This window comes from Ascaphus truei, unplaced genomic scaffold (genome assembly GCF_040206685.1).
Source record: "Ascaphus truei isolate aAscTru1 unplaced genomic scaffold, aAscTru1.hap1 HAP1_SCAFFOLD_2464, whole genome shotgun sequence".
Classification (NCBI taxonomy): domain Eukaryota; kingdom Metazoa; phylum Chordata; class Amphibia; order Anura; family Ascaphidae; genus Ascaphus; species Ascaphus truei.
This window is the reverse complement of record NW_027455392.1, coordinates 14575-37507: the sequence shown is the minus strand read 5'-3', so window position 1 is coordinate 37507 and position 22933 is coordinate 14575. Positions and strand designations below refer to the sequence as shown.

Sequence of the window (22933 nt, the reverse complement as noted above, 5' to 3'; positions counted from 1 at the left end):
TGCTCTGCGGGGTCTCTGGCAGGGGAGGGGGGTAATGGAAGCAACGCTCTGCAGGGTCTCTGGCAGGGGAGGGGGTAATGGAGCGACGCTCTGCAGGGTCTCTGGCACGGGGAGGGGGATAATGGAGAGTGACGCTCTGCAGGGTCTCTGGCAGGGTGAGGGGGGTTAATGGAGCGATGCTCTGTAGGGTCTCTGGCAGGGGAGGGGGGGTAATGGAGCGATGCTCTGCAGGTCTCTGGCAGGGGAGGGGATAATGGAGCGACGCTCTGCAGGGTCTCTGGCAGGGGAGGGGGGGTAATGGAGCGATGCTCTGCATGGTCTCTGGCAGGGGAGGGAGTGGGGTTAATGGAGCTACGCTCTGCAGGGTCTCTGGCAGGGGGAGGGGGGTAATGGAGCAATGCTCTGCAAGGGTCTCTGGCAGGGGAGGGGTTTTAATGGAGCGACGCTCTGCCGGGTCTCTGGCAGGGGGGGGGAAGGGGGTAGAGGTGGAGCGATGCTCTGCAATGGTTTTACCTATAAGCTCTCAATCTCTGGTTACCCCTCGCTCACCATCTCTCTCTTCCTCTTTTCCTCCTCGTCGCTGCTCGCTTTGTTTCCCTTCCTCTCTATTCACCCTCACTCTCTCCCTCTCTATTCACCTCACTCTCTTCCCTCTCCTCCCTCTCTATTCACCCTCACTCGCTCCCTCTCTATTCACCCTCACTCTCTCCCCCTCTCCCTCTCTAATTCACCCTCACTCTGCTCCCTCTCTATTCACCCTCACTCTCTCCCCCCTCTCCCTCTCTATTCACCCTCACTCTCCCACTCTATTCAGCCCTCACTCTCTCCCCTCTCTATTCACCCTCACTCTCTCCCTCTCTATTCACCCTCACTCTCTCCCTCTCTATTCACCCTCACATCTCCCCCTCTCCCTCTCTATTCACCCTCACTCTCTCCCTCTCTATTCACCCTCACTCTCTCCCCCTCTCTCTCTCCCCTCTCCCCCTCTCTCCCTCTCCCCCTCTCCCCCTCTCTCCCTCTCCCCCTCTCTCTCCCTCTCCCCCCTTCTCTCCCTCTCCCTCTCTCTCTTCTCTCTCTCCCTCTCCCCCTCTCTCTCTCTTTGCCCCTCTCCCCCTCTCCCCCTTCTCTCCCTCTCCCCCTCTCTCTCTTCCCCCTCTCTCCCTCTCCCCCTCTCCCCCTCTCCCCCCTCTCCCCTTCTCTCCCTCTCTCTCTTCCTCTCTCCCTCTCCCCTCTCTCTCTCTTTGCCCCTCTCCCCCTCTCTCCCTCTCCCCCTATCTCCCTCTCCCCCTCTCTCCCTCTCCCTCTCTCAGACCGGGCGTGTGGAAAATTTCAGCTCATTTCGTCTCAGCTCCAGAATCAAACTTCACAGCTGAGTTTGAAGTGAAGAAATATGGTGAGAACCTAAAACATTCAGCACACCCCTGTAACCGACCCCCGACCCCCGTAACCACCCCCTGACCCCCGACCCCTGTAACCTACCCCTGTACTGACCCCTGTAACCGACCACCGACCCCTGTAACCCACCCCTGTAACCGACCCCTGTAACCCACCCCTGTAACCCACCCCTGTAACCCACCCCTGTAACCCACCCCTGTAACCCACCCCTGTAACCCACCCCTGTTACCGACCCCTGTAACCCACCCCTGTAACCCACCCCTGTAACCCACCCCTGTTACCGACCCCTGTAACCCACCCCTGTAACCCACCCCTGTAACCCACCCCTGTTACCGACCCCTGTAACCGACCCCTGTAACCGACCCCTGTAACCCACCCCTGTAACCCACCCCTGTAAGCGACCCCTGTAACCGACCCCGACCCCTGTAACCCACCCCTGTAACCCACCCCTGTATCCGACCCCTGTAACTAACCCCTGTAACCCACCCCTGTAACCGACCCCCGACCCCTGTAACCGACCCCTGTAACCCATCCCTGTAGCCGACCCCTGTAACCGACCCCTGTAACCAACCCCCGACCCCTGTAACCGACCCCCGACCCCTGTAACCCACCCCTGTAACCGACCCCTGTAACCCACCCTTGTAACCGACCCCTGTAACCGACCCCGACCCCTGTAACCCACCCCTGTAACCGAACCCTGCCAGCTCTCTCCTTTTATCTATCTATCTCTTTCTCTCTATCCTTCTCTCCATCTCTCTCCTTCTCTCCATCTCTCTTTCTCTCTCTCCTTCTCTCCATCTCTCTTTCTCTCTCTCCTTCTCTCCATCTCTCTCCTTCTCTCCATCTCTCTTTCTCTCTCTCCTTCTCTCTTTCTCTCTCTCCTTCTCTCCATCTCTCCATCTCTCTTTCTCTCTCTCCTTCTCTCCATCTCTCTTTCTCTCTCTCCTTCTCTCCATCTCTCTTTCTCTCTCTCCTCTCCATCACTCATTCTCTCCTTTACTCTATTTCTTCCTTTCTCTCTCACTCTCTCTTTCTCTCTTCTTTCTATATTTATATATTCTCTCTTTCTCTCTCTCTCTTTCTCTCTCTCTCTATATATATAATCTTTTCTCTCACTCCCTTCGTCTCTCAGTTCTCCCTAATTTTGAGGTGAAGATAATTCCGGGTGACCCCTACTTCCTCATTTCTCAGGAAGACTTTAACTTCAGAGTGGAAGCCAGGTAACACGTGTACATATGTATGCGAGCGTACGTACACATACATGTGTATGTGTGTCTGTTTATACATGTGAGTGTTTGTGAGTTTGGTGACATTTCTCAAAATAAACCCCTGGAGTCCGGCTTTGTTTTCCAATCACGTCCGGGTCACCAATGGAGGAACGCGCGTTTCACATGGAGACGTTTCTTAAAGTACATTTTATTTAATAGCCCAGCACGCAATGAGGATAACAGTACGGTGACGCCTCAGTGTGAGGAGAGCAAGACCCTGGTCTAGACAAGTGATTTCTCCTAAAGCACAAATATATATATATATCATGAAATTCTAACACAGGCATATTCAATGTAACTCGCGCCCGAGCTGCTGTCTCTTTTATGTGGCTTAATGCAGGCGGCTGGATGGTTTTGTTTATGTTTAGAAGATTCGGGTTAGGCAAGGTCATCCCTTTTATCTCCGGGGACGGTTCATTGATGATATATCTTGTGCAGTCCGTGAAAGTTGCCGGCAGCTGCAATTTGCCCGTATCCTGATAAGATACGTTGCTGACGTTCTTCAAACATACCCTATTCTGCATTCAGATATGAGCCCACCCATTGCGGGTTCATGCGTGCATAGTCTAATCATGTTACTCAGTCTCCCTCTTGTGGGGGTCTTACAGTCCAAACTCCATCTATGTGTGTGTGTGCAAGCTGAGATGTGTGTGTGTGTGTGTGTGTGTGTGTCTATATGTATGTGTTCACAAATATGTGTGGGCTTGTATATAAGCATATTTGTCTGTATAAATAAATATATATAAATTGTTGTGAATGTGTGTGTTCATGTATGTATGGTTATGTGTATGTGTGTGTGTGTTCATGCATGTATGTATGTGTATGTACAGTATATGTGTGTATGCATGTGTGTGCATATAACCACACCATCCTCCTTTGTCCTTGCTTCCTCCTCGGTGTATAACCCATGTCAGTTACATGCTAGATGTTTTGGTCCAGATACGTGTACGGGGAGAAAGTAACAGGCGTGGTTTACGTACGGGTTGGAATCACAGACCAGGACGGGAAGCGGAACATGCTAAGAGGCCTGGAGCAGCAAGTGACGGTGAGGAAGGGGGCACTTTTGTCTTCAGGCCTTTTAGCCCTCCAGTGGCCATTTTGAAAAAGCCACAGGAAGTGATGTCATTAGGAAGGAAGTGATGTCACTAGGGAGGAAATAGGGGACTGGATTTGATTCCTTTAATTAAGTATCTGTTTTCTACCGCATAAATCTACTATACTATCGGTGTAGGCTTTGTCTAGGACTGGCCTGGGATTTGTGACTGTTATAAGTCAGGGTTCGCCATCACCAGTTTATCCTCCATTACTAGCGTAGGATCCATGTTGTCATCTGTGCTTTAATCTACCATGTACTAACCTCCTATGTTTCCCTATAAATACTTTGGCACACAAAGACCTCCCTGTGTGCGCGAGTAACGGATCAGAGTTTAGGCTATCTGTACAGTCGTAACGTGACTTGTGCGATGAGGACAGAATAGCACCGGTTGGCATGGGGGATGGGACAGGAAGTTATGTCATAGAACAGGAAGTTAAATGATATATACAGGAAGACAAGCTGGATGTGAAGAAGATGGTTTGGTAGCAGTGCCAGGGACCATACAGCCTCGTTTTCACCCTGCATGGACATTTGCATGGTGGCTGTTTTGACCATGGTAGAAGGAGAAAGAGGAAGGGAGACTTCTAGGCAGGAAGTGGAGGCAGGAAGGCGGGAAAGTGGGGCAGACCGCACTCACTTACCTTGTCGCTCACTCACAGTTGGTTGACGGAGATGCCAAGCTGACGCTAACGAAGGAAAGCATCTTAAAAAAGATTAACCAGCCAATGGAAAACCTGCCGGGGACCAGCCTCTACCTGGCTGCTAGTGTGGTGGAAAAAGCTTGTGAGACCCCTCTGCTATTTCTGTACTGACCCCCCACCACCACACACCGCTCTGTCACTGCACCACAATCCCTCCCTCACCACACCCATACACACACACACACACACACACACATATATATATATACACAAACACACACCCATACTCACACATCTGAGATATTCCTACATATATATATGTCTCCAAAAGAGAAAACTATTGGAGAGTTGCATATTAAAAGGTGGGGCCCTGTAGTAAGCCCTGTCACACGTTCATACACGAAACACGCGTCATTGGCCTTGCCACCGCCCCTGACCGGCATCCCCGGGTGACACTGGTCCATGTGTTTGCAGCTGGAGCTCTCGAGGAGAAGGATCTCACCTCCGTGAAGTTCGTGTCCTCCCCGTACAGGCTCGACCTGTCCAAAACCAAGAGATATTTTGTTCCCGGTACTCCGGCACAGATTGTGGTGAGGGTCTTTGTGGGTGTGGGTGTGTGTGTGTGTGTATGTACATATACAGAATGTGTGTTGTGTGTGTCCATGTGTTTTGTGTGTGTGTGTGTGGTTGTATGTGTATTTGGGGAGGGTCTGTGTGTATGTTTAAATATAGTGTGTGATGGAGGAGATGGGTATGTGTGGATATGTGTGCTTATGTACATATACAGTGCGTGTGTGTGTGTGTGTTTATGTACATATAGTGTATGTGTGTGTTTGGATATGTACATATACAGTATGTGTCTGTGTGTGCGGGTGTGTGTATGTGTACATATAGAGTATGTATAAGGGTGGGTGTGTATGTGTACATATACAATATATGTGTGTGGGTTCTGTGTGGGTGGGTGGGTGTAAATGTGTACATATACAGTATGAGTGTGTTGTATGTTGTGTGCACATACTGTATTTGTGTGTTTTTGTCCATATGCCTGTGCCCTTGTGTATATATGTGTGTTTCCGTATAAGCATCTCTCTCTACCCCCTCTATCCCTCTCTCATGTCCCTCCCTCGCCTCTCTCTCATGTCTCTCCCTCGCCTCTCCCACAGGTGGAAGTGTCTCACACAGATGGCTCTCCTGTGGGTGTTGTCCCCCTCTGTCCCTCTCTCATGTCTCTCCCTCGCCTCTCTCACAGGTGGAAGTGTCTCACACAGACGACTCTCCTGTGGGGCTTGTCCCCCTCTGTCCCTCTCTCATGTCTCTCCCTCGCCTCTCCCACAGGTGGATGTGTCTCACACAGACGTCTCTCCTGTGGGTGTTGTCCCCCTCTGTCCCTCTCTCTGATGTCTCTCCCTCGCCTCTCTCACAGGTGGAAGTGTCTAACACAGACGTCTCTCCTGTGGGTGTTGTCCCTCTCCGTCCCTCTCTCTGATGTCTCTCCCTCGCCTCTCTCACAGGTGGAAGTGTCTCACACAGACGGCTCTCCTGTGGGGCTTGTCCCCCTCCGTCCCTCTCTCTGACGTCTCTCCCTCGCCTCTCCCACAGGTGGAAGTGTCTCACACAGACAGATCTCCTGTGGGGCTTGTCCCCCTCCGTCCCTCTCTCTGACGTCTCTCCCTCGCCTCTCTCACAGGTGGAAGTGTCTCACAGAGACGGCTCTCCTGTGGGTGTTGTCCCCCTCTGTCCCTCTCTCATGTCTCTCCCTCGCCTCTCTCACAGGTGGAAGTGTCTCACACAGACGGCTCTCCTGTGGGGCTTGTCCCCCTCTGTCCCTCTCTCTGATGTCTCTCCTTCGCCTCTCCCACAGGTGGAAGTGTCTCACACAGACGGCTCTCCTGTGGGGCTTGTCCCCCTCTGTCCCTCTCTCTGATGTCTCTCCCTCGCCTCTCCCACAGGTGGAAGTGTCTCACACAGACAGCTCTCCTGTGGGGCTTGTCCCCCTCCGTCCTTCTCTCTGACGTCTCTCCCTCGCCTCTCTCACAGGTGGAAGTGTCTCACACAGACGGCTCTCCTGTGGGTGTTGTCCCCCTCCGTCCCTCTCTCTGACGTCTCTCCCTCGCCTCTCCCACAGGTGGAAGTGTCTCACACAGACGGCTGTCCTGTGGGTGTTGTCCCTTTCCGTCCCTCTCTCTCATGTCTCACCCTCGCCTCTCTCACAGGGGGAAGTGTCTCACACAGACGGCTCTCCTGTGGGGCTTGTCCCCCTCTGTCCCTCTCTCATGTCTCTCCCTCGCCTCTCTCACAGGTGGAAGTGTCTCACACAGACGGCTCTCCTGTGGGGCTTGTCCCCCTCTGTCCCTCTCTCTGATGTCTCTCCCTCGCCTCTCCCACAGGTGGAAGTGTCTCACACAGACGGCTCTCCTGTGGGTGTTGTCCCCCTCTGTCCCTCTCTCTGACGTCTCTCGCTCGCCTCTCTCACAGGGGGAAGTGTCTCACACAGACGTCTCTCCTGTGGGTGTTGTCCCCCTCTGTCCCTCTCTCATGTCTCACCCTCGCCTCTCTCACAGGTGGAAGTGTCTCACACAGACGGCTCTCCTGTGGGGCTTGTCCCCCTCCGTCCCTCTCTCTCATGTCCCTCCCTCGCCTCTCTCACAGGTGGAAGTGTCTCACACAGACGGCTCTCCTGTGGGGCTTGTCCCCCTCCGTCCCTCTCTCTGACGTCTCTCCCTCGCCTCTCTCACAGGTGGAAGTGTCTCACATAGACGGCTCTCCTGTGGGGCTTGTCCCCCTCTGTCCCTCTCTCTGACGTCTCTCCCTCGCCTCTCCCACAGGTGGAAGTGTCTCACACAGACGGCTCTCCTGTGGGTGTTGTCCCCCTCTGTCCCTCTCTCTGACGTCTCTCCCTCGCCTCTCTCACAGGGGGAAGTGTCTCACACAGACGTCTCTCCTGTGGGTGTTGTCCCCCTCATGTCTCACCCTCGCCTCTCTCACAGGTGGAAGTGTCTCACACAGACGGCTCTCCTGTGGGTGTTGTCCCCCTCCGTCCCTCTCTCTGACGTCTCTCCCTCGCCTCTCCCACAGGTGGAAGTGTCTCACACAGACGGCTCTCCTGTGGGTGTTGTCCCTCTCCGTCCCTCTCTCTCATGTCTCACCCTCGCCTCTCTCACAGGGGGAAGTGTCTCACACAGACGGCTCTCCTGTGGGGCTTGTCCCCCTCTGTCCCTCTCTCATGTCTCTCCCTCGCCTCTCTCACAGGTGGAAGTGTCTCACACAGACGGCTCTCCTGTGGGGCTTGTCCCCCTCTGTCCCTCTCTCTGATGTCTCTCCCTCGCCTCTCCCACAGGTGGAAGTGTCTCACACAGATGTCTCTCCTGTGGGGCTTGTCCCACTCTGTCCCTCTCTCTGATGTCTCTCCCTCGCCTCTCCCACAGGTGGAAGTGTCTCACACAGACGGCTCTCCTGTGGGTGTTGTCCCCCTCTGTCCCTCTCTCTGACGTCTCTCCCTCGCCTCTCCCACAGGTGGAAGTGTCTCACACAGACGGCTCTCCTGTGGGTGTTGTCCCCCTCTGTCCCTCTCTCTGACGTCTCTCCCTCGCCTCTCTCACAGGGGGAAGTGTCTCACACAGACGTCTCTCCTGTGGGTGTTGTCCCCCTCTGTCCCTCTCTCTGATGTCTCACCCTCGCCTCTCTCACAGGTGGAAGTGTCTCACACAGACGGCTCTCCTGTGGGGCTTGTCCCCCTCCGTCCCTCTCTCTCATGTCCCTCCCTCGCCTCTCTCACAGGTGGAAGTGTCTCACACAGACGGCTCTCCTGTGGGGCTTGTCCCCCTCCGTCCCTCTCTCTGACGTCTCTCCCTCGCCTCTCTCACAGGTGGAAGTGTCTCACATAGACGGCTCTCCTGTGGGGCTTGTCCCCCTCCGTCCCTCTCTCTGACGTCTCTCCCTCGCCTCTCCCACAGGTGGAAGTGTCTCACACAGACGGCTCTCCTGTGGGTGTTGTCCCCCTCTGTCCCTCTCTCTGACGTCTCTCCCTCGCCTCTCTCACAGGGGGAAGTGTCTCACACAGACGGCTCTCCTGTGGGTGTTGTCCCCCTCTGTCCCTCTCATGTCTCACCCTCGCCTCTCTCACAGGTGGAAGTGTCTCACACAGACGGCTCTCCTGTGGGTGTTGTCCCCCTCCGTCCCTCTCTCTGACGTCTCTCCCTCGCCTCTCCCACAGGGGGAAGTGTCTCACACAGATGTCTCTCCTGTGGGTGTTGTCCCCCTCTGTCCCTCTCTCTGATGTCTCTCCCTCGCCTCTCTCACAGGTGGAAGTGTCTCACACAGACGTCTCTCCTGTGGGGCTTGTCCCCCTCCGTCCCTCTCTCTGACGTCTCTCCCTCGCCTCTCTCACAGGTGGAAGTGTCTCACACAGACGGCTCTCCTGTGGGTGTTGTCCCCCTCTGTCCCTCTCTCTCATGTCCCTCCCTCGCCTCTCTCATAGGTGGAAGTGTCTCACACAGACGGCTCTCCTGTGGGTATTGTCCCCCTCTGTCCCTCTCTCTCATGTCTCTCCCTCGCCTCTCTCATAGGTGGAAGTGTCTCACACAGACGGCTCTCCTGTGGGTGTTGCCCCCTCCGTCCCTCTCTCTGACGTCTCTCCCTCGCCTCTCTCACAGGTGGAAGTGTCTCACACAGACGGCTCTCCTGTGGGGCTTGTCCCCCTCTGTCCCTCTCTCTGACGTCTCTCCCTCGCCTCTCTCACAGGTGGAAGTGTCTCACACAGACGGCTCTCCTGTGGGGGTTGTCCCCCTCCGTCCCTCTCTCTGAGATCTCTCCCTCGCCTCTCTCACAGGTGGAAGTGTCTCACACAGACGTCTCTCCTGTGGGTGTTGTTCCCCTCCGTCCCTCTCTCTCATGTCTCTCCCTCGCCTCTCTCACAGGTGGAAGTGTCTCACACAGAAGGCTCTCCTGTGGGTGTTGTCCCCCTCCGTCCCTCTCTCTGACATCTCTCCCTCGCCTCTCTCACAGGTGGAAGTGTCTCACACAGACGGCTCTCCTGTGGGGGTTGTCCCCCTCCGTCCCTCTCTCTGACGTCTCTCCCTCGCCTCTCTCACAGGTGGAAGTGTCTCACACAGACGGCTCTCCTGTGGGTGTTGTCCCCCTCCGTCCCTCTCTCTCATGTCTCTCCCTCGCCTCTCCCACAGGTGGAAGTGTCTCACACAGACGGCTCTCCTGTGGGGCTTGTCCCCCTCCGTCCCTCTCTCTGTTGTCCCCCTCCGTCCCTCTCTCTGTTGTCCCCCTCCGTCCCTCTCTCTGATGTCTCTCCCTCGCCTCTCCCACAGGTGGAAGTGTCTCACACAGACGGCTCTCCTGTGGGGCTTGTCCCCCTCTGTCCCTCTCTCTGACGTCTCTCCCTCGCCTCTCCCACAGGTGGAAGTGTCTCACACAGACGGCTCTCCTGTGGGTGTTGTCCCCCTCCATCCCTCTCTCTGACGTCCCTCCCTCGCCTCTCCCACAGGGGGAAGTGTCTCACACAGACGGCTCTCCTGTGGGGCTTGTCCCCCTCTGTCCCTCTCTCTGACGTCTCTCCCTCGCCTCTCCCACAGGTGGAAGTGTCTCACACAGACGGCTCTCCTGTGGGTGTTGTCCCCCTCCATCCCTCTCTCTGACGTCTCTCCCTCGCCTCTCCCACAGGGGGAAGTGTCTCACACAGACGGCTCTCCTGTGGGGCTTGTCCCCCTCCGTCCCTCTCTCTGATGTCTCTCCCTCGCTTCTCCCACAGGTGGAAGTGTCTCACACAGACGGCTCTCCTGTGGGTGTTGTCCCCCTCCATCCCTCTCTCTGACGTCTCTCCCTCGCCTCTCCCACAGGGGGAAGTGTCTCACACAGATGTCTCTCCTGTGGGTGTTGTCCCCCTCCGTCCCTCTCTCTGATGTCTCTCCCTCGCCTCTCTCACAGGGGGAAGTGTCTCACACAGACGGCTCTCCTGTGGGTGTTGTCCCACTCTGTCCCTCTCTCATGTCCCTCCCTCGCCTCTCTCATAGGTGGAAGTGTCTCACACAAATGTCTCTCCTGTGGGGTTTGTCCCCCTCCGTCCCTCTCTCTGCCGTCTCTCCCTCGCCTCTCCCACAGGGGGAAGTGTCTCACACAGACGTCTCTCCTGTGGGGTTGTCCCCCTCCGTCCCTCTCTCTGACGTCTCTCCCTCGCCTCTCTCACAGGTGGAAGTGTCTCACACAGACGGCTCTCCTGTGGGGCTTGTCCCCCTCCGTCCCTCTCTCTGATGTCTCTCCCTCGCTTCTCCCACAGGTGGAAGTGTCTCACACAGACGGCTCTCCTGTGGGGCTTGTCCCCCTCCATCCCTCTCTCTGCCGTCTCTCCCTCGCTTCTCCCACAGGTGGAAGTGTCTCACACAGACGTCTCTCCTGTGGGGTTGTCCCCCTCCGTCCCTCTCTCTGACGTCTCTCCCTCGCCTCTCTCACAGGTGGAAGTATCTCACACAGACAGCTGTCCTGTGGGTGTTGTCCCCCTCCGTCCCTCTCTCTGACGTCTCTCCCTCGCCTCTCTCACAGGTGGAAGTGTCTCACACAGACGGCTCTCCTGTGGGGCTTGTCCCCCTCTGTCCCTCTCTCTGACGTCTCTCCCTCGCCTCTCCCACAGGTGGAAGTGTCTCACACAGACGGCTCTCCTGTGGGTGTTGTCCCCCTCCATCCCTCTCTCTGACGTCTCTCCCTCGCCTCTCCCACAGGGGGAAGTGTCTCACACAGACGGCTCTCCTGTGGGGCTTGTCCCCCTCTGTCCCTCTCTCTGACGTCTCTCCCTCGCCTCTCCCACAGGTGGAAGTGTCTCACACAGACGGCTCTCCTGTGGGTGTTGTCCCCCTCCATCCCTCTCTCTGACGTCTCTCCCTCGCCTCTCCCACAGGGGGAAGTGTCTCACACAGACGGCTCTCCTGTGGGGCTTGTCCCCCTCTGTCCCTCTCTCTGATGTCTCTCCCTCGCTTCTCCCACAGGTGGAAGTGTCTCACACAGATGTCTCTCCTGTGGGTGTTGTCCCCCTCCGTCCCTCTCTCTGATGTCTCTCCCTCGCCTCTCTCACAGGGGGAAGTGTCTCACACAGACGGCTCTCCTGTGGGTGTTGTCCCACTCTGTCCCTCTCTCATGTCCCTCCCTCGCCTCTCTCATAGGTGGAAGTGTCTCACACAGATGTCTCTCCTGTGGGGCTTGTCCCCCTCCATCCCTCTCTCTGCCGTCTCTCCCTCGCCTCTCCCACAGGGGGAAGTGTCTCACACAGACGTCTCTCCTGTGGGGTTGTCCCCCTCCGTCCCTCTCTCTGACGTCTCTCCCTCGCCTCTCTCACAGGTGGAAGTGTCTCACACAGACGGCTCTCCTGTGGGGCTTGTCCCCCTCTGTCCCTCTCTCTGACGTCTCTCCCTCGCCTCTCCCACAGGTGGAAGTGTCTCACACAGACGGCTCTCCTGTGGGTGTTGTCCCCCTCCATCCCTCTCTTTGACGTCTCTCCCTCGCCTCTCCCACAGGGGGAAGTGTCTCACACAGACGGCTCTCCTGTGGGTGTTGTCCCCCTCCGTCCCTCTCTCTGATGTCTCTCCCTCGCCTCTCTCAAAGGGGGAAGTGTCTCACACAGACGGCTCTCCTGTGGGTGTTGTCCCACTCTGTCCCTCTCTCATGTCCCTCCCTCGCCTCTCTCATAGGTGGAAGTGTCTCACACAGATGTCTCTCCTGTGGGGCTTGTCCCCCTCCATCCCTCTCTCTGCCGTCTCTCCCTCGCCTCTCTCACAGGTGGAAGTGTCTCACACAGACGGCTCTCCTGTGGGGCTTGTCCCCCTCCGTCCCTCTCTCTGATGTCTCTCCCTCGCTTCTCCCACAGGTGGAAGTGTCTCACACAGATGTCTCTCCTGTGGGTGTTGTCCCCCTCCGTCCCTCTCTCTGATGTCTCTCCCTCGCCTCTCTCACAGGGGGAAGTGTCTCACACAGACGGCTCTCCTGTGGGGCTTGTCCACCTCCATCCCTCTCTCTGCCGTCTCTCCCTCGCTTCTCCCACAGGTGGAAGTGTCTCACACAGACGTCTCTCCTGTGGGGTTGTCCCCCTCCGTCCCTCTCTCTGACGTCTCTCCCTCGCGTCTCTCACAGGTGGAAGTATCTCACACAGACAGCTGTCCTGTGGGTGTTGTCCCCCTCCGTCCCTCTCTCTGACGTCTCTCCCTCGCCTCTCTCACAGGTGGAAGTGTCTCACACAGACGGCTCTCCTGTGGGGCTTGTCCCCCTCTGTCCCTCTCTCTGACGTCTCTCCCTCGCCTCTCCCACAGGTGGAAGTGTCTCACACAGACGGTTCTCCTGTGGGTGTTGTCCCCCTCCATCCCTCTCTCTGACGTCTCTCCCTCGCCTCTCCCACAGGGGGAAGTGTCTCACACAGACGGCTCTCCTGTGGGGCTTGTCCCCCTCTGTCCCTCTCTCTGACGTCTCTCCCTCGCCTCTCCCACAGGTGGAAGTGTCTCACACAGACGGCTCTCCTGTGGGTGTTGTCCCCCTCCATCCCTCTCTCTGACGTCTCTCCCTCGCCTCTCCCACAGGGGGAAGTGTCTCACACAGACGGCTCTCCTGTGGGGCTTGTCCCCCTCCGTCCCTCTCTCTGATGTCTCTCCCTCGCTTCTCCCACAGGTGGAAGTGTCTCACACAGATGTCTCTCCTGTGGGTGTTGTCCCCCTCCGTCCCTCTCTCTGATGTCTCTCCCTCGCCTCTCTCACAGGGGGAAGTGTCTCACACAGACGGCTCTCCTATGGGTGTTGTCCCACTCTGTCCCTCTCTCATGTCCCTCCCTCGCCTCTCTCATAGGTGGAAGTGTCTCACACAGATGTCTCTCCTGTGGGGCTTGTCCCCCTCCATCCCTCTCTCTGCCGTCTCTCCCTCGCCTCTCCCACAGGGGGAAGTGTCTCACACAGACGTCTCTCCTGTGGGGTTGTCCCCCTCCGTCCCTCTCTCTGACGTCTCTCCCTCGCCTCTCTCACAGGTGGAAGTGTCTCACACAGACGGCTCTCCTGTGGGGCTTGTCCCCCTCTGTCCCTCTCTCTGATGTCTCTCCCTCGCCTCTCCCACAGGTGGAAGTGTCTCACACAGACGGCTCTCCTGTGGGGCTTGTCCCCCTCCGTCCCTCTCTCTGATGTCTCTCCCTCGCTTCTCCCACAGGTGGAAGTGTCTCACACAGATGTCTCTCCTGTGGGTGTTGTCCCCCTCCGTCCCTCTCTCTCATGTCCCTCCCTCGCCTCTCTCACAGGTGGAAGTGTCTCACACAGACGGCTCTCCTGTGGGGCTTGTCCCCCTCCGTCCCTCTCTCTGACGTCTCTCCCTCGCCTCTCTCACAGGTGGAAGTGTCTCACATAGACGGCTCTCCTGTGGGGCTTGTCCCCCTCTGTCCCTCTCTCTGACGTCTCTCCCTCGCCTCTCCCACGGGTGGAAGTGTCTCACACAGACGGCTCTCCTGTGGGTGTTGTCCCCCTCTGTCCCTCTCTCTGACGTCTCTCCCTCGCCTCTCTCACAGGGGGAAGTGTCTCACACAGACGTCTCTCCTGTGGGTGTTGTCCCCCTCATGTCTCACCCTCGCCTCTCTCACAGGTGGAAGTGTCTCACACAGACGGCTCTCCTGTGGGTGTTGTCCCCCTCCGTCCCTCTCTCTGACGTCTCTCCCTCGCCTCTCCCACAGGTGGAAGTGTCTCACACAGACGGCTCTCCTGTGGGTGTTGTCCCTCTCCGTCCCTCTCTCTCATGTCTCACCCTCGCCTCTCTCACAGGGGGAAGTGTCTCACACAGACGGCTCTCCTGTGGGGCTTGTCCCCCTCTGTCCCTCTCTCATGTCTCTCCCTCGCCTCTCTCACAGGTGGAAGTGTCTCACACAGACGGCTCTCCTGTGGGGCTTGTACCCCTCTGTCCCTCTATCTGATGTCTCTCCCTCGCCTCTCCCACAGGTGGAAGTGTCTCACACAGATGTCTCTCCTGTGGGGCTTGTCCCACTCTGTCCCTCTCTCTGATGTCTCTCCCTCGCCTCTCTCACAGGGGGAAGTGTCTCACACAGACGGCTCTCCTGTGGGTGTTGTCCCACTCTGTCCCTCTCTCATGTCCCTCCCTCGCCTCTCTCATAGGTGGAAGTGTCTCACACAGATGTCTCTCCTGTGGGGCTTGTCCCCCTCCATCCCTCTCTCTGCCGTCTCTCCCTCGCCTCTCCCACAGGGGGAAGTGTCTCACACAGACGTCTCTCCTGTGGGGTTGTCCCCCTCCGTCCCTCTCTCTGACGTCTCTCCCTCGCCTCTCTCACAGGTGGAAGTGTCTCACACAGACGGCTCTCCTGTGGGGCTTGTCCCCCTCTGTCCCTCTCTCTGACGTCTCTCCCTCGCCTCTCTCACAGGTGGAAGTGTCTCACACAGACGGCTCTCCTGTGGGGGTTGTCCCCCTCCGTCCCTCTCTCTGAGATCTCTCCCTCGCCTCTCTCACAGGTGGAAGTGTCTCACACAGACGTCTCTCCTGTGGGTGTTGTTCCCCTCCGTCCCTCTCTCTCATGTCTCTCCCTCGCCTCTCTCACAGGTGGAAGTGTCTCACACAGAAGGCTCTCCTGTGGGTGTTGTCCCCCTCCGTCCCTCTCTCTGACATCTCTCCCTCGCCTCTCTCACAGGTGGAAGTGTCTCACACAGACGGCTCTCCTGTGGGGGTTGTCCCCCTCCGTCCCTCTCTCTGACGTCTCTCTTTCGCCTCTCTCACAGGTGGAAGTGTCTCACACAGACGGCTCTCCTGTGGGTGTTGTCCCCCTCCGTCCCTCTCTCTCATGTCTCTCCCTCGCCTCTCCCACAGGTGGAAGTGTCTCACACAGACGGCTCTCCTGTGGGGCTTGTCCCCCTCCGTCCCTCTCTCTGTTGTCCCCCTCCGTCCCTCTCTCTGTTGTCCCCCTCCGTCCCTCTCTCTGATGTCTCTCCCTCGCCTCTCCCACAGGTGGAAGTGTCTCACACAGACGGCTCTCCTGTGGGGCTTGTCCCCCTCTGTCCCTCTCTCTGACGTCTCTCCCTCGCCTCTCCCACAGGTGGAAGTGTCTCACACAGACGGCTCTCCTGTGGGTGTTGTCCCCCTCCATCCCTCTCTCTGACGTCCCTCCCTCGCCTCTCCCACAGGGGGAAGTGTCTCACACAGACGGCTCTCCTGTGGGGCTTGTCCCCCTCTGTCCCTCTCTCTGACGTCTCTCCCTCGCCTCTCCCACAGGTGGAAGTGTCTCACACAGACGGCTCTCCTGTGGGTGTTGTCCCCCTCCATCCCTCTCTCTGACGTCTCTCCCTCGCCTCTCCCACAGGGGGAAGTGTCTCACACAGACGGCTCTCCTGTGGGGCTTGTCCCCCTCCGTCCCTCTCTCTGATGTCTCTCCCTCGCTTCTCCCACAGGTGGAAGTGTCTCACACAGACGGCTCTCCTGTGGGTGTTGTCCCCCTCCATCCCTCTCTCTGACGTCTCTCCCTCGCCTCTCCCACAGGGGGAAGTGTCTCACACAGATGTCTCTCCTGTGGGTGTTGTCCCCCTCCGTCCCTCTCTCTGATGTCTCTCCCTCGCCTCTCTCACAGGGGGAAGTGTCTCACACAGACGGCTCTCCTGTGGGTGTTGTCCCACTCTGTCCCTCTCTCATGTCCCTCCCTCGCCTCTCTCATAGGTGGAAGTGTCTCACACAAATGTCTCTCCTGTGGGGTTTGTCCCCCTCCGTCCCTCTCTCTGCCGTCTCTCCCTCGCCTCTCCCACAGGGGGAAGTGTCTCACACAGACGTCTCTCCTGTGGGGTTGTCCCCCTCCGTCCCTCTCTCTGACGTCTCTCCCTCGCCTCTCTCACAGGTGGAAGTGTCTCACACAGACGGCTCTCCTGTGGGGCTTGTCCCCCTCCGTCCCTCTCTCTGATGTCTCTCCCTCGCTTCTCCCACAGGTGGAAGTGTCTCACACAGACGGCTCTCCTGTGGGGCTTGTCCCCCTCCATCCCTCTCTCTGCCGTCTCTCCCTCGCTTCTCCCACAGGTGGAAGTGTCTCACACAGACGTCTCTCCTGTGGGGTTGTCCCCCTCCGTCCCTCTCTCTGACGTCTCTCCCTCGCCTCTCTCACAGGTGGAAGTATCTCACACAGACAGCTGTCCTGTGGGTGTTGTCCCCCTCCGTCCCTCTCTCTGACGTCTCTCCCTCGCCTCTCTCACAGGTGGAAGTGTCTCACACAGACGGCTCTCCTGTGGGGCTTGTCCCCCTCTGTCCCTCTCTCTGACGTCTCTCCCTCGCCTCTCCCACAGGTGGAAGTGTCTCACACAGACGGCTCTCCTGTGGGTGTTGTCCCCCTCCATCCCTCTCTCTGACGTCTCTCCCTCGCCTCTCCCACAGGGGGAAGTGTCTCACACAGACGGCTCTCCTGTGGGGCTTGTCCCCCTCTGTCCCTCTCTCTGACGTCTCTCCCTCGCCTCTCCCACAGGTGGAAGTGTCTCACACAGACGGCTCTCCTGTGGGTGTTGTCCCCCTCCATCCCTCTCTCTGACGTCTCTCCCTCGCCTCTCCCACAGGGGGAAGTGTCTCACACAGACGGCTCTCCTGTGGGGCTTGTCCCCCTCCGTCCCTCTCTCTGATGTCTCTCCCTCGCTTCTCCCACAGGTGGAAGTGTCTCACACAGATGTCTCTCCTGTGGGTGTTGTCCCCCTCCGTCCCTCTCTCTGATGTCTCTCCCTCGCCTCTCTCACAGGGGGAAGTGTCTCACACAGACGGCTCTCCTGTGGGTGTTGTCCCACTCTGTCCCTCTCTCATGTCCCTCCCTCGCCTCTCTCATAGGTGGAAGTGTCTCACACAGATGTCTCTCCTGTGGGGCTTGTCCCCCTCCATCCCTCTCTCTGCCGTCTCTCCCTCGCCTCTCCCACAGGGGGAAGTGTCTCACACAGACGTCTCTCCTGTGGGGTTGTCCCCCTCCGTCCCTCTCTCTGACGTCTCTCCCTCGCCTCTCTCACAGGTGGAAGTGTCTCACACAGACGGCTCTCCTGTGGGGCTTGTCCCCCTCTGTCCCTCTCTCTGACGTCTCTCCCTCGCCTCTCCCACAGGTGGAAGTGTCTCACACAGACGGCTCTCCTGTGGGTGTTGTCCCCCTCCATCCCTCTCTCTGACGTCTCTCCCTCGCCTCTCCCACAGGGGGAAGTGTCTCACACAGACGGCTCTCCTGTGGGTGTTGTCCCCCTCCGTCCCTCTCTCTGATGTCTCTCCCTCGCCTCTCTCACAGGGGGAAGTGTCTCACACAGACGGCTCTCCTGTGGGTGTTGTCCCACTCTGTCCCTCTCTCATGTCCCTCCCTCGCCTCTCTCATAGGTGGAAGTGTCTCACACAGATGTCTCTCCTGTGGGGCTTGTCCCCCTCCATCCCTCTCTCTGCCGTCTCTCCCTCGCCTCTCTCACAGGTGGAAGTGTCTCACACAGACGGCTCTCCTGTGGGGCTTGTCCCCCTCCGTCCCTCTCTCTGATGTCTCTCCCTCGCTTCTCCCACAGGTGGAAGTGTCTCACACAGATGTCTCTCCTGTGGGTGTTGTCCCCCTCCGTCCCTCTCTCTGATGTCTCTCCCTCGCCTCTCTCACAGGGGGAAGTGTCTCACACAGACGGCTCTCCTGTGGGGCTTGTCCCCCTCCATCCCTCTCTCTGCCGTCTCTCCCTCGCTTCTCCCACAGGTGGAAGTGTCTCACACAGACGTCTCTCCTGTGGGGTTGTCCCCCTCCGTCCCTCTCTCTGACGTCTCTCCCTCGCGTCTCTCACAGGTGGAAGTATCTCACACAGACAGCTGTCCTGTGGGTGTTGTCCCCCTCCGTCCCTCTCTCTGACGTCTCTCCCTCGCCTCTCTCACAGGTGGAAGTGTCTCACACAGACGGCTCTCCTGTGGGGCTTGTCCCCCTCTGTCCCTCTCTCTGACGTCTCTCCCTCGCCTCTCCCACAGGTGGAAGTGTCTCACACAGACGGTTCTCCTGTGGGTGTTGTCCCCCTCCATCCCTCTCTCTGACGTCTCTCCCTCGCCTCTCCCACAGGGGGAAGTGTCTCACACAGACGGCTCTCCTGTGGGGCTTGTCCCCCTCTGTCCCTCTCTCTGACGTCTCTCCCTCGCCTCTCCCACAGGTGGAAGTGTCTCACACAGACGGCTCTCCTGTGGGTGTTGTCCCCCTCCATCCCTCTCTCTGACGTCTCTCCCTCGCCTCTCCCACAGGGGGAAGTGTCTCACACAGACGGCTCTCCTGTGGGGCTTGTCCCCCTCCGTCCCTCTCTCTGATGTCTCTCCCTCGCTTCTCCCACAGGTGGAAGTGTCTCACACAGATGTCTCTCCTGTGGGTGTTGTCCCCCTCCGTCCCTCTCTCTGATGTCTCTCCCTCGCCTCTCTCACAGGGGGAAGTGTCTCACACAGACGGCTCTCCTATGGGTGTTGTCCCACTCTGTCCCTCTCTCATGTCCCTCCCTCGCCTCTCTCATAGGTGGAAGTGTCTCACACAGATGTCTCTCCTGTGGGGCTTGTCCCCCTCCATCCCTCTCTCTGCCGTCTCTCCCTCGCCTCTCCCACAGGGGGAAGTGTCTCACACAGACGTCTCTCCTGTGGGGTTGTCCCCCTCCGTCCCTCTCTCTGACGTCTCTCCCTCGCCTCTCTCACAGGTGGAAGTGTCTCACACAGACGGCTCTCCTGTGGGGCTTGTCCCCCTCTGTCCCTCTCTCTGATGTCTCTCCCTCGCCTCTCCCACAGGTGGAAGTGTCTCACACAGACGGCTCTCCTGTGGGGCTTGTCCCCCTCCGTCCCTCTCTCTGATGTCTCTCCCTCGCTTCTCCCACAGGTGGAAGTGTCTCACACAGATGTCTCTCCTGTGGGTGTTGTCCCCCTCCGTCCCTCTCTCTCATGTCCCTCCCTCGCCTCTCTCACAGGTGGAAGTGTCTCACACAGACGGCTCTCCTGTGGGGCTTGTCCCCCTCCGTCCCTCTCTCTGACGTCTCTCCCTCGCCTCTCTCACAGGTGGAAGTGTCTCACATAGACGGCTCTCCTGTGGGGCTTGTCCCCCTCTGTCCCTCTCTCTGACGTCTCTCCCTCGCCTCTCCCACGGGTGGAAGTGTCTCACACAGACGGCTCTCCTGTGGGTGTTGTCCCCCTCTGTCCCTCTCTCTGACGTCTCTCCCTCGCCTCTCTCACAGGGGGAAGTGTCTCACACAGACGTCTCTCCTGTGGGTGTTGTCCCCCTCATGTCTCACCCTCGCCTCTCTCACAGGTGGAAGTGTCTCACACAGACGGCTCTCCTGTGGGTGTTGTCCCCCTCCGTCCCTCTCTCTGACGTCTCTCCCTCGCCTCTCCCACAGGTGGAAGTGTCTCACACAGACGGCTCTCCTGTGGGTGTTGTCCCTCTCCGTCCCTCTCTCTCATGTCTCACCCTCGCCTCTCTCACAGGGGGAAGTGTCTCACACAGACGGCTCTCCTGTGGGGCTTGTCCCCCTCTGTCCCTCTCTCATGTCTCTCCCTCGCCTCTCTCACAGGTGGAAGTGTCTCACACAGACGGCTCTCCTGTGGGGCTTGTACCCCTCTGTCCCTCTATCTGATGTCTCTCCCTCGCCTCTCCCACAGGTGGAAGTGTCTCACACAGATGTCTCTCCTGTGGGGCTTGTCCCACTCTGTCCCTCTCTCTGATGTCTCTCCCTCGCCTCTCTCACAGGGGGAAGTGTCTCACACAGACGGCTCTCCTGTGGGTGTTGTCCCACTCTGTCCCTCTCTCATGTCCCTCCCTCGCCTCTCTCATAGGTGGAAGTGTCTCACACAGATGTCTCTCCTGTGGGGCTTGTCCCCCTCCATCCCTCTCTCTGCCGTCTCTCCCTCGCCTCTCCCACAGGGGGAAGTGTCTCACACAGACGTCTCTCCTGTGGGGTTGTCCCCCTCCGTCCCTCTCTCTGACGTCTCTCCCTCGCCTCTCTCACAGGTGGAAGTGTCTCACACAGACGGCTCTCCTGTGGGGCTTGTCCCCCTCTGTCCCTCTCTCTGATGTCTCTCCCTCGCCTCTCCCACAGGTGGAAGTGTCTCACACAGACGGCTCTCCTGTGGGGCTTGTCCCCCTCCGTCCCTCTCTCTGATGTCTCTCCCTCGCTTCTCCCACAGGTGGAAGTGTCTCACACAGATGTCTCTCCTGTGGGTGTTGTCCCCCTCCGTCCCTCTCTCTCATGTCCCTCCCTCGCCTCTCTCACAGGTGGAAGTGTCTCACACAGACGGCTCTCCTGTGGGGCTTGTCCCCCTCCGTCCCTCTCTCTGACGTCTCTCCCTCGCCTCTCTCACAGGTGGAAGTGTCTCACATAGACGGCTCTCCTGTGGGGCTTGTCCCCCTCTGTCCCTCTCTCTGACGTCTCTCCCTCGCCTCTCCCACAGGTGGAAGTGTCTCACACAGACGGCTCTCCTGTGGGTGTTGTCCCCCTCTGTCCCTCTCTCTGACGTCTCTCCCTCGCCTCTCTCACAGGGGGAAGTGTCTCACACAGACGTCTCTCCTGTGGGTGTTGTCCCCCTCATGTCTCACCCTCGCCTCTCTCACAGGTGGAAGTGTCTCACACAGACGGCTCTCCTGTGGGTGTTGTCCCCCTCCGTCCCTCTCTCTGACGTCTCTCCCTCGCCTCTCCCACAGGTGGAAGTGTCTCACACAGACGGCTCTCCTGTGGGTGTTGTCCCTCTCCGTCCCTCTCTCTCATGTCTCACCCTCGCCTCTCTCACAGGGGGAAGTGTCTCACACAGACGGCTCTCCTGTGGGGCTTGTCCCCCTCTGTCCCTCTCTCATGTCTCTCCCTCGCCTCTCTCACAGGTGGAAGTGTCTCACACAGACGGCTCTCCTGTGGGGCTTGTCCCCCTCTGTCCCTCTCTCTGATGTCTCTCCCTCGCCTCTCCCACAGGTGGAAGTGTCTCACACAGATGTCTCTCCTGTGGGGCTTGTCCCACTCTGTCCCTCTCTCTGATGTCTCTCCCTCGCCTCTCCCACAGGTGGAAGTGTCTCACACAGACGGCTCTCCTGTGGGTGTTGTCCCCCTCTGTCCCTCTCTCTGACGTCTCTCCCTCGCCTCTCTCACAGGGGGAAGTGTCTCACACAGACGGCTCTCCTGTGGGTGTTGTCCCCCTCTGTCCCTCTCATGTCTCACCCTCGCCTCTCTCACAGGTGGAAGTGTCTCACACAGACGGCTCTCCTGTGGGTGTTGTCCCCCTCCGTCCCTCTCTCTGACGTCTCTCCCTCGCCTCTCCCACAGGGGGAAGTGTCTCACACAGATGTCTCTCCTGTGGGTGTTGTCCCCCTCTGTCCCTCTCTCTGATGTCTCTCCCTCGCCTCTCTCACAGGTGGAAGTGTCTCACACAGACGTCTCTCCTGTGGGGCTTGTCCCCCTCCGTCCCTCTCTCTGACGTCTCTCCCTCGCCTCTCTCACAGGTGGAAGTGTCTCACACAGACGGCTCTCCTGTGGGTGTTGTCCCCCTCTGTCCCTCTCTCTCATGTCTCTCCCTCGCCTCTCTCATAGGTGGAAGTGTCTCACACAGACGGCTCTCCTGTGGGTGTTGTCCCCCTCCGTCCCTCTCTCTGACGTCTCTCCCTCGCCTCTCTCACAGGTGGAAGTGTCTCACACAGACGGCTCTCCTGTGGGGCTTGTCCCCCTCTGTCCCTCTCTCTGACGTCTCTCCCTCGCCTCTCTCACAGGTGGAAGTGTCTCACACAGACGGCTCTCCTGTGGGGGTTGTCCCCCTCCGTCCCTCTCTCTGACATCTCTCCCTCGCCTCTCTCACAGGTGGAAGTGTCTCACACAGATGTCTCTCCTGTGGGTGTTGTTCCCCTCCGTCCCTCTCTCTCATGTCTCTCCCTCGCCTCTCTCACAGGTGGAAGTGTCTCACACAGAAGGCTCTCCTGTGGGTGTTGTCCCCCTCCGTCCCTCTCTCTGACATCTCTCCCTCGCCTCTCTCACAGGTGGAAGTGTCTCACACAGACGGCTCTCCTGTGGGGGTTGTCCCCCTCCGTCCCTCTCTCTGACGTCTCTCCCTCGCCTCTCTCACAGGTGGAAGTGTCTCACACAGACGGCTCTCCTGTGGGTGTTGTCCCCCTCCGTCCCTCTCTCTCATGTCTCTCCCTCGCCTCTCCCACAGGTGGAAGTGTCTCACACAGACGGCTCTCCTGTGGGGCTTGTCCCCCTCCGTCCCTCTGTCTGTTGTCCTCCTCCGTCCCTCTCTCTGTTGTCCCCCTCCGTCCCTCTCTCTGATGTCTCTCCCTCGCCTCTCCCACAGGTGGAAGTGTCTCACACAGACGGCTCTCCTGTGGGGCTTGTCCCCCTCTGTCCCTCTCTCTGACGTCTCTCCCTCGCCTCTCCCACAGGTGGAAGTGTCTCACACAGACGGCTCTCCTGTGGGTGTTGTCCCCCTCCATCCCTCTCTCTGACGTCCCTCCCTCGCCTCTCCCACAGGGGGAAGTGTCTCACACAGACGGCTCTCCTGTGGGGCTTGTCCCCCTCTGTCCCTCTCTCTGACGTCTCTCCCTCGCCTCTCCCACA

General features: G+C 58.4%; 1 protein-coding gene across 1 annotated transcript in view; it reads left to right on the top strand.

The window, feature by feature from the left end:
- Nucleotides 1–1285: 1285 nt before the first annotated feature.
- LOC142481274 (complement C4-like) overlaps nucleotides 1286–22933 on the top strand; it is a gene marked incomplete at its 3' end in the record, with an annotated part of 35861 nt that continues 14213 nt past the window's right edge. The window contains exons 1-5 of the mRNA XM_075582754.1: nucleotides 1286–1393; nucleotides 2528–2615; nucleotides 3603–3708; nucleotides 4419–4542; nucleotides 4875–4990. Of these exons, the coding sequence (XP_075438869.1) occupies nucleotides 3679–3708; nucleotides 4419–4542; nucleotides 4875–4990 (270 nt within the window). The remainder of the gene's footprint in view (nucleotides 1394–2527; nucleotides 2616–3602; nucleotides 3709–4418; nucleotides 4543–4874; nucleotides 4991–22933) is intronic.